The 13,984-nt window shown below is 33.5% G+C and overlaps 1 protein-coding gene across 1 annotated transcript in view; it reads right to left on the bottom strand.

The window, feature by feature from the left end:
* Positions 1–246: 246 nt before the first annotated feature.
* The window catches only part of CLVS2 (clavesin 2), a 99,588-nt gene continuing 85,850 nt past the window's right edge, over positions 247–13,984 (bottom strand). The window contains exons 3-5 of the mRNA XM_001369589.4: positions 11,521–11,631; positions 7,963–8,183; positions 247–3,446 (exon numbers count right to left, since the gene is read on the bottom strand). Of these exons, the coding sequence (XP_001369626.1) occupies positions 3,359–3,446; positions 7,963–8,183; positions 11,521–11,631 (420 nt within the window). The 3' untranslated portion in view covers positions 247–3,358. The remainder of the gene's footprint in view (positions 3,447–7,962; positions 8,184–11,520; positions 11,632–13,984) is intronic.

Raw genomic sequence — 13,984 nt, 5'->3', positions numbered from 1 at the left:
TGCACAAAGCAACATCTAGAAGATTGTTTCCTTTCCTGATTTCAAATGGTTTCAGTTTCAGAACTATTACGGAGACAGAACATGCTTTTTAAAAAGAGAATGAAAATAGGAGTTCCTATACCAGAGCATGGTTTTATTACATCTTTAAAGAGGCACTTTTTATTGTTTCTTAGAATTTATGTCCACAAAAAAACTCTCACTCTTTGAGTAGTATTGACGGGTACATGCAAGAAACAATGACAAAAATGAGAAGAGAAGTTATTTATTTTTCTTTAGCCAGCTGCCAATCAAGCAACTTGAAGGTGAACAAGAGAGAAGAAATGAAGGAGGACTAAGAGGGAAGAGAAGAAGAAATAGGCTGCTGGGCTATATTCCAAACCAAATGTAGTGAAACTCTTTCAGGCATACACATCTTCAGTCACAAGACCACTATAGAAAGCTTACCACTGTTCTTGAAATTGAGAGGCAGCTTCAATAGGGTAAACAGTCAAATATCGATAGCCTACAACAACTTTTTTTTTAAAAATGAAAATACAAATGCTAATTAATAGAAACTAAGTTTGACAGTACACAAAGACACAGGTCACAGAAAAGCCACTCAAATGGCTCCCAAACAAACTGCTACTTAAGCAATAGTAAGAAAAGGATTCATAAAGTTGAATGTACATCTCTTAACTAAGCAACTTCAAAGAGGTCATCGGCCAATGAGCTTAGTTTTTGAAACACTTAGACAAAGTAATTTCAAAAGGCATCACTATTATACTTCATCTATTCATTTTTAGATGTTTTAAGAAATAGAATCAACTATCATTTTTTCCATGCTATGCTCATGCAGCAGTATAACACTGCATATATCCCAAAGTTGAGATAGGGGGAATAACATTTGAATTTTAAATATATCAAAAGAATTACCATCCTATTTATAATTTCTTAGGTCCATTTTAAAGGAGTTCACATTCTTCGAGCACATTCTGGATGCATGATAAAGGTAAGGGACTCAGAATATATTTTCTGGAACTGGAAAGGTGGCCAACAATTGCAAATTTAAGTTGTGGATAGTCCATTAAAGGAAAAGCCACACAAAGATCATTGGAAGTCGACTCTACTTAGTTTGCTACTATTATCCTTTCCTCCCCACCACCATCCAATTATAAGTCTGGGAACTACAACTTGTAGACTTGTGAAAAGTTGTGAAGAGTATGAAGCCCAAGGCTTCAAATTGTCTGCCATATATACAAACATAAAAACATAGACATTCGGGGTCACTTAGAAGTACAATCATTAAATAAGAAATGAAAGGTCCATGATCCTTTATTTCCAAATCATTTTCAGCATTAAATTATTAGCAGGTTGAGCTGAATATTTGATACAGTAAGTGCTTTTTCTGACACTGAAGAGAAATTGGCATTTAATAAATTATTAATTCAAATTTATTAGCAATTTCTTAACATACTTTGAAGTGTACCAATTAATGCACTGTTTTTTTATTCCCCAATACTTTTAAAATAGACTAATGTTCCAAGGCATTATGATCTAAAATATTCCATGCAAATTGATTAAGTGATCAATATGAAAAGGAAAACTGCATCTCTCTCCTGTTTTGGCTACAGATTCTGATATGATCCAGATGTCCAAGTTAGGTTAGATTTGGGAAAGGAGACCTTGAGTGTAAAAGTCCTTATAAAGGGAGCAATAAAACCATATTGCTTCCAGTTCCCCAAAACTTGTTGAGTTACTATCTTTCTCTTCTCTTCATCCCCAAATATATAGTTTTTGTCCACTAAGCCCCAAGCCCAAAAGAGTGATAGGGACTTTGATTCCTTTCCCTGACAATAGGAGTTTAAACAAAAGAAAATATTGACACCATATTGGAAGAGTTCCCTTTCATTGGTGATCCATAAAAAATGAGATGAACCCCAAAGCTGGTTTTAGTCTACATCACACACACTAGCTTTGGTGATTTAGCTATAACTCTGAAATGTAATTTGTCCATTCATTTCTCCCTTCCTACACAGAGATTCAAGTGGATGATGGAAACCTAATGTTGGGTCAATTTGATAAAAATACAGTTGATGAATGCCATTAAATATGTATATCAAGATCTGTTGCTCCTCTGAGGTAAAAAGGATTTCAGCAATATGGCACATGTTCAAGACTACATTACAGATAAAATTAGTACCCTTAAACAGTCACTGAGAGTCTGTTTCACTACACCTGGTTTACATTGACCTTTAGTTAAAGTAGGTTTCAGCAATACCTCATATGAAAATCTATAACATCTCTACGCACACTGAACAACTATCATGGGGTTTATGGATCCTTAATTAGTACGCCTCTTCTTTAGAGCTCAGTAAAAATATATATATATATATATGTATTTTTTAACCAACCAGTTCACATGATTCAGAAATTAGCCCCTTGCCTGCTAATTGAAAGTGTTGTGTTTAAAATTAGTTGTCAAAACATTCGGCTTCTATGAGTTGTCTTCCTCTTGGTTGATGAGATTTGAGAAAAAGTTCCCCAAGTATAGTAGACAAAATACAATGGAGCCTTCAATAAAGAACAATTGTGAAGACAGAAGTCTGAGAAGAGTCCACACTGTTCCCAAATTCTACATCTTAACTGAGAGGAAAATGCCACTTCCCAGTGCCCAAAGACTCAAACCAAAAACAGTTCAAAAGTTTGGTTTACATCCTCAACTGCAATCCTTTGTCTCACCAATACAAGGCTAGTGAAGATCTCAGGGCATGTTTCCTGTGAAATGATCATTTCAGTCTAGGAAATTTGCAATAATAATACTATTTCCCAAGATTATCCATTTCCCTTTCCCTAGGAAGAAATGTATTAACATAGTGAAAGAGAATCTCAGAGGAAAAAGATGTAGTAGTGTCACTATGATAGCTGCAGTATGGCTTCATAGGAAACAGGGCTGTATTTAATTAGCTTTGATCTTTTTCATGTGTTTTACCCCTTTGGTTACAGTGTGGAGTGAGTGTGTGTCTGTGTCTGTGTGTGTGTGTGTGTGTGTGTGTGTGTGTGTGTGTGTGTGTATGTGACAGGGACTTAAGAGTCATCCTTTTCCAAACTAGGCTGCTATCAAGACTAACAAAAGTGAAGTGGAGCTTACATTGTATTTACAAACAAGTTGGCACTTACAGAATAAATTATTGATTTAAAAAAAAATCCAGCCCAGGTCACCTATGTTTTAGGCACACTGGGAAAACCTGCTGCCTTATTACATTATGCTACATTAATATGAATAAATAGATTCCCAGCTGGTACATTCTTCCCCAATGGTTTACTTCTTGCCTAAAGGGAATACCTTCCATTCCAATTTATTGGTGATGTTAATAGATTCTTAGTCCAGAGAAAGTAAAGGCTGCATGTTTTCTTCTTCATTTTTATCCATGCGTTTTAGCACTGCAGGATCCACTACTGACTGAGATCTAGGAACAAACAAATAATAAATGAATGAGTATAAATAGATAGATAGATAGTTAAATAAATGAATTGATTAATAATTAAACCAAATCAAATTATCTATATTATATTTTCTAGCACATCTGTCACTTTCAATTATTGATAGAATAATTAAGCAGATGATGTTCTTCATTGACACTATTCTCTCTTTTCTTTGTTTGAATTTTTCCATGAAGCTATTATACCCTCCCCCCCCAAAAAAAATCAAGGAATGATGAATAGGAAACACAAGTAAAAGAGATGCATGAAAAAGAGACAAATGGCAACTAAAATTGGGCCATTGTAAAATGAAGTAATGCTATCAATTGCCCCCATCAAATGTCAACCCCTTGGTTACATTTTTGTCATAGTGTCCACAGTGCCTGTGCAAAGATGGAATTAAATCTATCTGGAACATGGAGTGTTAAGTAGAAAAAGGTTGTATGCATGTAAGATAATTCAGGGAATTTGTCCATCTTCCTGATTCTTTTCATAGTGAGGTAAGGCATGAGTACAATTTTTTCAATACTATTAATGCTCAGGGCATACAATCCCAGAGATGAACTGTCGTTACAGTATACGTAGAGGGATGTAAAAATATAAGAATAAAGGTTGGAAAGGATCTGGTTGTGAAGGGCTAGAAATATGTCCCTCCCCCTAAAAAAATCTATTTAATCCTGGAAGTAACAGGGAGTCACTGGAGTTTGAAGATGACAAAAGGTCTATGTTTTAGGAAAACAACCTTTGCAACTGTTTGGAGTATGAATTCAGGTGAGAAGAGACTTCAGTCAGGGAAACCAATTTGAAAACTATTTCAATAGTTGAGGCAGGTAAATATGAAGAAGGCTTCTAAGGGGAAATATAAGAAAGATGATGCAAAGATAAAAATGTCAAGATTTGGTAACCTATTGGACATGTGCAATGAAAATAAAGAGGTAAGAATAGCATTAAAGTTGCAAAATGAGCAAAATATAAAACAAAATTCCTATCCTCAAGAATTCTATAAAGCAAATAAACTCTAAATGCATTTTTCCTTAATATCCACAAATTTGTATTTCCAATGCTACTGTATCTCCATCCATTAAGATCAGATATCAAAATGATTAATATTGAAAAAAAGGAATTCCCAACCAGAACATGTAAAGATAACAAAACTTAATATCTAGTGAATTCGTTACTTAGAATTTTTTAAGTTATTTAACAAATAAGTAGCCACTCTTTTTTAGCTTAAGAAGCATCATTTTATTATTGGAGAAGCAAGTAATCTGAACAAAAGCCCTTATATACATGCAACTCTGTAGCAGGCTAGAGGTATACTTCAATTTATCACTGGGAAACAACTTAAAATTAGGAAGGAGAAAAGCTAATGAAACATGCTACTGTTGTGGCAGAAAACTGCCTCCTTAATAGCTATAGCATTAGCAAAGCAGCTGCCCTTTTAAAATTCTCTCCGTAATGATTTTTTTTCTCCCTGCTGCTCTACCAGCCAATTGAATATTGTTGTGGCAATATGCTCCTTAGCAGACATCATTAACTTCAGATAGAAAAACTATAAGCTAAAGTACAGGCTAATGATGAAAAAAAAGCAAACAGCAAAACCATTTATAAGCTGAAATCAAAATGAAACCCCCAAAAATGAATTAGATGATTAAGCAGACTGATTCAACTCTAACACTAAGCTGTATGTAAATAAGTTTTGAAAGCAGAACAGAAGATTCCAAAGATAACTCCTTTTTATTGTTTCACCTCAGTAGCAAATAGGCAGCAGTCTCCAACTTGAGGACAGTGAAAGAAGAAAGTCACAAGGTGACTAGGTAGGAGAAGGAACCATTATAAGAAAGAGACAAAGGGGCAACCGGGTGGCTCAGTGGATTGAGAGTCAGACCTAGAGATGGGAGGTCTTAACCCCCATTGCCTAACCCTTACTGTTCTTCTGCCTTGGAACCAATATACATTATTGACTCCAAGACGGAAGGTAAGGGTTTCAAAAAAAGAGAGAAAGAGAATATTTAGCTCAGTGCCTGGCATTAGTAGATATTTTTTAAAATAATTTTTAACTGACAATCTCAGTCTCAAATTAGGCAAAAATAAATTATTTACCTATATTAAAAGATCATAAATAAAATTCCTAAATACAAGCAAGCAAACAATGGAGACTAGCCTATTTGAAAAAACAGAATATACCATCTTCTTTTATGAATGTTCAATTGACTGGTGGATAATAAGCCAGTGAGTAACAAAGTTAAGAAGTGTTATATCCTCCCTCCTAGCACAGTCATCATAAATCTACTCTGTAGTTGTTCTGTATGCCCCTGTGTGTGCATACACAACATGTACACATACACATACTTTGTTTTCTCCACCAATAAAATGTAAACTGAAGAATATGGATTGTTTATTTATTTTTGCAATCTGAATCCCTAACACTAAGCATAGTCCCTGACATATAGCAGGTATTTAAAAATGTGTTTCAATTGATTGATTTCTTAGTAGCTTTGCATTGCCTATGATGGCAGGAATTTCTAAACCAGAGTTCTTTCTGCTGATGAAATCACAGACTGGACCAAAAAAATTAAGTACAAAGCAGTTTTCAAATTTATAAGTCCATTTCAAACTGAAAGATGAATCGATTTACTAATAATGCCTTTGAGGTCTTTAACAACTGTTAACCCACTGACCTGAAAGAGTTAATGAGTTTCTCAAAGGTTTTCATTTTCTCCTAGTGAATTGCTGATGAAATAGAGACCCTGGATCTCTGGGTCTATTTAATTTACTAAGCATCGAGACCATAGAAAGGAAACTTTAAAATAAATAGCTAAGGGGTAGTAAGAAGATGAAAGAAAAGATAATGAACATGTACAATAATGTATTTTTGTTGAAATATGTTCTTCTAACATTCACACATGCACTGAAGCTCCACTAGGAAATGGCAGACCATTTCAGCACTGGCTGAATGGACCATCAGATGCACATCTACCAAGTCTATAACATCCTATTCTGACACTCCACTTTGGCATAGACTTGCCCTTGTTTTCTTTAAGGCTAGACCTCTATGTTCAGGGCAAACACTGGCAGTTCCTATTAAGTACAAAAGATAAGCCTGACAATGGACTATTATGTCAACAACAATAGAAGTACAATTTAAGTTTGGACAGGCTTCTCATCAGAAGACTAGTCACAAGCTAATGATCTGAGGTACCCTAATAATTCCTGAAGACCATCTCCTGAGAAAGGGTTCAGAGAAGCCCTGCCAGAAAGAGTGCCCTCATCGATGAAGTTATATATCCATGAAGCATGGAAATATAATAAACTTCTTTTTAAAAAGATTTCTCATCTTTTTAAGGTTACATTTTTTACCTCTTTCTACTAATCTCTGAATATAGATCTACATATAGATGTGGATCTAGAAGCTTTATCATAATGGAAAAAATTAAAGGCAGACTGTGATTCTCTTCTGATCTCTCTTCTCTCATTATGCACTACAGATGTCAGAATTGGTTTTGAGATGCTGTGAACCATTGCAAATGTGGAACATCTAAATAAAATAAGTCAGGCATAAACTGATTATGGGCTTATATCCCAATCTGAATATTGTTTCAGTTTTATTTCTCTTTCACCCCTAGAGACTAAGGATACTCACTCAGTCATTAACTACCATTCAGCTAGATATCTGCATGAAAAGGGGTGGACGGGATGGAAATATCATGGTTGGACAAACAGGATCCCCAAGTAACCCCTGATACTTCAATATTAACAAAAGGACCCTTCCTTAATGTGTTTCTTAGCAGCTGAGAATTTAAATTTAGGGTACTGGATCCAGAAATATGCAACAAAAGGTACTTCTTTGGCAATTTGCATAAAGGGGAAAGTGCCTCCTTCTCACTGATCTTTTGAAATCTATCTCAGCAGAGAATGAACCACAATATCTCAGCTGGGGGATGAGCGGTCTGCTCTTAATAATAATTAATATGAATAATAACTGAAATTTCAATAATATTTAAGGTCTTATAAATAATTTTCTGTACATTATCCAATTTAATTCTCATAACAACTCTATGAGGTATGTAATATTATTCTCCTCATTTTAGAAATGACACTCAGATGACTTTTGTGACTTGCCCAGGATTATACTGCTGGTAAAGTGGCTTATGTAGGATCATACTTAAGTTTTTCTAATTCTAATTAAAATAATTTTGTACACTATACCACATTGTCTCGAGAGGACCATAAGAATAACCCAAGTAGAAAATCAGGTAGAAATTAGTATTTTTTCCACCTCATTTTTGAGAATTCATGGTACTGGCCTCAAGTAGAAAATATTATGCCATTATAGACTCAGACACTCATTTTTCTATAGTTTCCAAAGAGAACATCCTCAATATACAGGGAAACTATCATATGATAGATACACACATATTTCCAAAGTGAAACAAAAAATTTCATTATAATTATAACTGAAAATTTAATTTACATGGTAATACCCTACACCCCTCTCCAACATACCTCTTCATGGATTTTGGAGATAGTTCTTTCTCTACTTCTTTCACTGGCATATTGTAGGAGTCCACATTGTACTCACTATCATCATCATACTCATGGTCTAGCAGTGTTCTTGCCCATGTACCCATATCATAAGGGGGTAGCATCCCTCCAAATTCAGAAGGTAGAATCTCTGGATGAATGAGTTGATGCAGGCTGTTCAGGTTATTTCCATGCAGAAATATCTACATTTTCAAGAGAAAAAGAAGACACCCAGACCACAAATCATAAAAGAAACAGAACTACCTTAGATAAAAAGTACTTCTATAATTTTGTCAAGGCAGTTTGTCATAACAGCAAGATTGAACTTGCCTAAGGTACTAGAATATATATGTCATTCTGGTCTTGGATAATCCAAAGGAGGATTTGTGTGCACCATAAATAAATCCATGGGTCAACCCAACATTCAATATGATGATTTGTATAATAAATCCTACTGACCTTTGTTGAAAATGATGCTATTTTGCAAATGATTCAGCACCTGGACTTTTGCCAACCCATAGATTAAACTTGTGAGTTGACACTAGTTTGAAGCCTTTCTCCTAACTACTACTAAAAATGTTTTTTTTTTTTACCCAAAGCAGTCCTAAATGTTGTTCTACCATGCAAAATGAGAGATAGAATAAAAATCTAATGTTTGTGGATTCCTTCAAAATGAGTAGCATTATGTTGCCTAAGGAACTTGATAAACTAAAGTTTCCAAGAACTTTTCAACTATAGATTTCCAGCTTTTACATTTCAAATCATTGAAATACAGGTCTTTAAAAACATCCCCATAAGCATGGAAATCTGAAGAGTTATCCACATGCTCAGAATTGTCCCCACGTCAGTGCCATTCTTCAGTATTGCTATAATCATCCATTCTTCCTCTTTACAAACCCTGCTCAACACCCCCCACCTGTATTGCCCCTCATCATCACTTGGAATCAAGGCGGTATATAATGAAACACTGTTCCTATTTAAAAAAGAGAAATACAAAAATTAGGTTAGAAAAGATAGAACAAAAAAAATTGAATGCTTTTATTAATCTGTTTAAGAATCAGCAAATATTGCTTATATTTTATGGAGTCATAGACTTCTTTTCTCAAAAGAGAATAAAAAGACCATCTGTTGCCTCCATTATAGTTCAAAAAGGTTAAATTATAAATACGAAAAGTAAAAAGGTAATATTTTTAGATAATTTGGTCCAGTGTGTAACTCTGTAGCTAATTCCATCTGTAAGCATTCACTAAAAGTAATTTTAATTATTCCACTGTTTATTTATAATATGTAAACTTTTCCAAAATTAATTAAACCTCTCAAAAATACTTTTCATAGTATGTATCTTAATATTTAGAAAGATTTAGTAATGTTTCATATTCTAGCATCTGAAGAGCAAATATTTGGATGATGTTTTGAAGTTGCCCCAACTTGCCAACATGTATAAAATTGTGCATGTGATGTGATACATAATTATATTCTCATATGAATTTTCCAACTTAAACAGATTTTAATGAAAGAAGGTAGTTTTAGTTTTTCTTTTGAGCCTGGGCTAGTGTCAAATTCTCTTATAGTGAAGTCCTGCTAGAGTATTTCTTAGCCTTCCCTTGGTCTGGAGTTTCAACAATGAAAATTGCAAGAAGGGATAGGTACACACTTAGAGATATTTTTATAAAATACATACAAATTGCAATACAAAAATATAGTTTGTGCTATAAAAATTTTATCTGAAATGAAAGAAGTTGATCTTGGAATATGTTATTTGAAAACTATGCGAATAATTCTAGACTCCCTTTTAGGATCAGTTATAGCCTAACATTTACTTGGCCAAGAGAAGCCCATCAGTAATTCAAGAGCATTCATCAGATCTTAACATTGGAATGGATACTTCTACTATTCAAATCCCCATTGCTTCCTTTTCTGTGGGTAAATATAAGGTATGAATTAAGGCATTAACACTATACATGTTAGATGTATATGTATGTATTACACATGTATACATATATGCATGCATGCACACACAGGTTTGTGTGTATATACACATGCATATGTATGTACTTCTAAATGTGCATTTGTCTCCATGTGTATGTATATATTTGCATGCATTTATATGAAAACTATTTTTCTCCTCTATTAGGAGATGGGAAGACAAAAAGAGATAAAAGAGGAGTTCCTAAGATACTGAATAATTCCATTTTCTATTTTAAAAAATGATTTAATTCTGTTTTCACAGTTGTTGAAGCAATTCCTTAAATAATTGTGACAGTTTTAACAAGATTGTGACTGTAGAAAATATTGTAATCAGTAACTGTGTTTCTAATAATGTGCTATTAGTAATAAATAAAAAAAAACTTTATATAGCATGTTGAGATTTGTGAAGCTCTATACATACACATTCATATTCATACCCTGGGAGGTTGGTTCTATTTTTATCTAAACTTTCAACTATGTAAACTAAGATTAAAAGGATTTAAGGAACTGGAGGGTTAGTCAAGTAATAAGGGACCAAGGAAGTATATGAACATGTCTTTACTGACTCTGAGTTCCATGCTCCATTCACTTTTACACAGTGTTGTTTTACATGGTATATTATAATCTTTGTCATTATAAAAAACTTACACTTTCAGAAGTACATGTAACTTTGATAGCCATGGTTACACTAAAGCTTTACCTCCTTAGTGCTCAAGAAAAGAATGTTATTTTCACCATAATTACAATATTGTATATTTTACCATATTCAAATTCAATGAAAATTAGTAATCTGTTAATAGATTTGTATTAACCAGAAGGTTTGAATACCCATAGAAATTACTGTCAGGCTGCTTAGAGTTTATTGCATAATTGATCTTGCCAAATGATATCCACTTTAAGAAAATAGATATGTATGTGTTATCTATGTGTATTTTTATATGAATATATATATATATATATATATATATACAGGGAGAGAGAGAGAAAAGAGAGACAGAGACAGAGAATGGGCAATATACTTCATTTTTACTTTGAGTGGACTAATCACATAATGGTAATTAAATTATATTTTTATAAACATAAATGTCAACAAGGAGAAAAGGTAATACTAGACTGGAAGTCAAGATTCCTAGTTTGGAGTCTGGACTCAGCCACAGATAAGCTGTGGAAGTCAAGTAAACCTACTTTCTAATCTACAATTTCCTCATTCACAAGATGAAGGGAGTGGACTAAACCATTTCTAACATCTCTCTAAGACTCCATGTTTTTTCTAAAATCTTGGAACATAAAATATATTATGTTTGATTGAAATTAGAGTATGATTTATGAAATAATCTTTGTAGAAATCTATTTCCTTTAGAACAAAAGAGAGCAATTTAAAAATGTAATAAATATAAATTCTTTAGCATGAATTTCTGAGCTTAAAACACATAGTAAAAAAAGACTAAAAATATCCTTCTATACCAAATGTGTAAATAAATACATATTTTGTATTCGCCTATTTTATACTAAATTCACATTATGCAATTAACAGAATGTATAATATTAGTAAAGAAAAAATATTTAAAATACCCTTTTGCGCGTCTTCTCCTTTAGGAAAGGCCTTATGACAGTGTACAGGGCATGGATGTACCAAGGCTGATTGACAAAATGAATTCCTCCAAATCGAGCTGGAAAACTGTCCTGCAATAACACACACACACACACACACACACACACACAATGCATGTTTTATTATTCAAAGGAAGTTTAGTAATTCAGTTCACTAAATATTCATTAAGCAACTATTATGAGCAAAACACTGTATTGGGTGGTGGGGTCACAAAGACAAGTAGAAATAGAAGAAATAGTCCTTGGCATTAGGAGCTTACATTCTTTTGAAAAGAAAATGCAAACTCTACACAAATTTAATTCCTTCTTCTAAAGAGGTTTACCTACCTACTGGAAGAGAGTGTTGAGAAACCTACCTTACTGAGCATTATCCCTCTCAGTTAGCAGTGGAAGATATTGATACATTTTCCTCAAAGTTAAATAAACTCTTATAAACTTCAAAAGACCCAGAACGGTGGCATTTTAAGACCTGAAGTACCTAAACAGTTTGTCATTAAAGGTTATGAGGCATAAATAAAAAAGCATTTGAAGCTTGCCAAGCATTCCTACTCTGCTGGATGGTATGAGCATTTTCCCTTCTCAAAATATTAATGTATTTCCCCCTTAATGTAGGTGAATATCTGCCAAACACTAAGTACCTGAGTGGGCATTTTACAAGTTTTCTTTTCCTATTCTAATCTTAAAAGTCAAAACATTAAATACAGTGTGCAAATAAAATTTAAAGACTAAAGCAATGTTAAGAGGTTTTAAACACATTTCCATATAAATGTGTATGTGTGTAAAATTGAAAACATTTCTATGCATAACACATAGATACATACAATGTGCTCAAATTGACTACTTGTTAGAAGAATCAGAATTGTCACAAAGCAATTCTATTCTTTAGCTAGAATGAATATGAAGTGGGATAAACACTTTTTTCTTCATCATCCAAGAAAGAGCCAGGTAATGAATGCATCCTGCAAAATACCAAAAGAATCCTTGAGCCTATTATAATAGTCCACAGATATACACTATTTTCTTTAAGATTTGTGTGTGTGTGTGTGTGTGTGTGTGTGTGTGTGTATATATATATCAAAGTCACATAGAGAATGGATATAGAGACAGAGACAGAGAAGAGATGTCTCTACGGTATAAAAGTATTTTCTTCCATGCAATGAAATCTATTGGAAAAATTAGCATGTTTTATTATGAGAAAAATTAATGTAGAATTGTAATAAATTCTTTATGAAATCCTTCTTAAACCTTTGGTTTTGAAGGCTAACCAGCTTCCAAGCTAAAATACTTTACTTTCAGGCCTCATGTCTTCTCACTGGGTTGGCTTTTGTTGGTGACAGGATGGAACTTTCTCCTTATTTATCTATAATAAACAAGATACCTTGACTAGTCAATTAATAACTTACTTTAAAATTAAGAAATACTGCCTCTTGATTATTTTAGTCATCATAATGGACAAAAGTAACTCTTCAATGTTATGCCACATGTCTTTGAAAATGATCTAGTTGCAGGTTGATTCCACAATGATGATCACCATCATTTTTGTTGTTGTCATAACTAGAATTTACCTTTTAAACAGGGGCTAGACTAAATGGCCCCCTGAAATCCCTGCCAACTCCCAGGTCCTATTAAGGCTGTGATTTTCTCTTACCAAAGCCACCTAGTAAAATCTACTTAAAATCCTATTATAGTGGCATAAGAACGAGGATTTCTCTATCTTGAGTAATTTCCTAAGCATTAATTAATTTTTCAGAGTTTAGCACATGACTTTCAGAGCTCATGGATTTTTTCACAAGATAATTTTTATCCCAGGAAGTATCACACTATAAAAAAAATGAAGGATGTTTCAGAATAGATAAGAATGGTGAACATTAAAGAAGCTTCCTCTTTGTTTCTAATGGAAACTTGATTTTGTTAAAAGAGAATTCAATTTTTCATTTCTCTAGAAACAGTAGGCATATAACATAGATATAGAAATTGTCATTTTCTTCAATCTGGTTCCAATATAGCATTTACATTTTTCAATAAAAACATATGTAAAAGAGTTTTTTAGGTGATTTGCTCTAAGTTTTTTAGCATATGATTTTTTGGAACAGAAAGAGGAAAGGAGAAGAAAAATGCCAAGGGTTCCGTGGAAATTACACTGCCCATTACCATGTATAATAAGCTAAAACATTGTTTACCAGCTATGATAGTCTCACAAACAGTAACTCATAAGGAGATTTTTTGGAAATAGCCAGAAGGTGGAAGGGACATAGTAAGGAAGTAGCAGTCAAATGAACATTAGACTAGAAATTGGGGCAGAAAACTATATAGTATGACATTTATAATTGCAGTGAGTATATGTGAGAAACCCTTCATATCTAGGAGAATTGGTAAGGTTCTTCATAATTCCCAGTGAATACTTAGGGTGGCTCCCTTCCCTTTT

Source organism: Monodelphis domestica, chromosome 2 (assembly GCF_027887165.1).
Source record: "Monodelphis domestica isolate mMonDom1 chromosome 2, mMonDom1.pri, whole genome shotgun sequence".
Classification (NCBI taxonomy): Eukaryota; Metazoa; Chordata; class Mammalia; order Didelphimorphia; family Didelphidae; genus Monodelphis; species Monodelphis domestica.
This window is presented reverse-complemented; position numbering and strand designations above follow the sequence as displayed.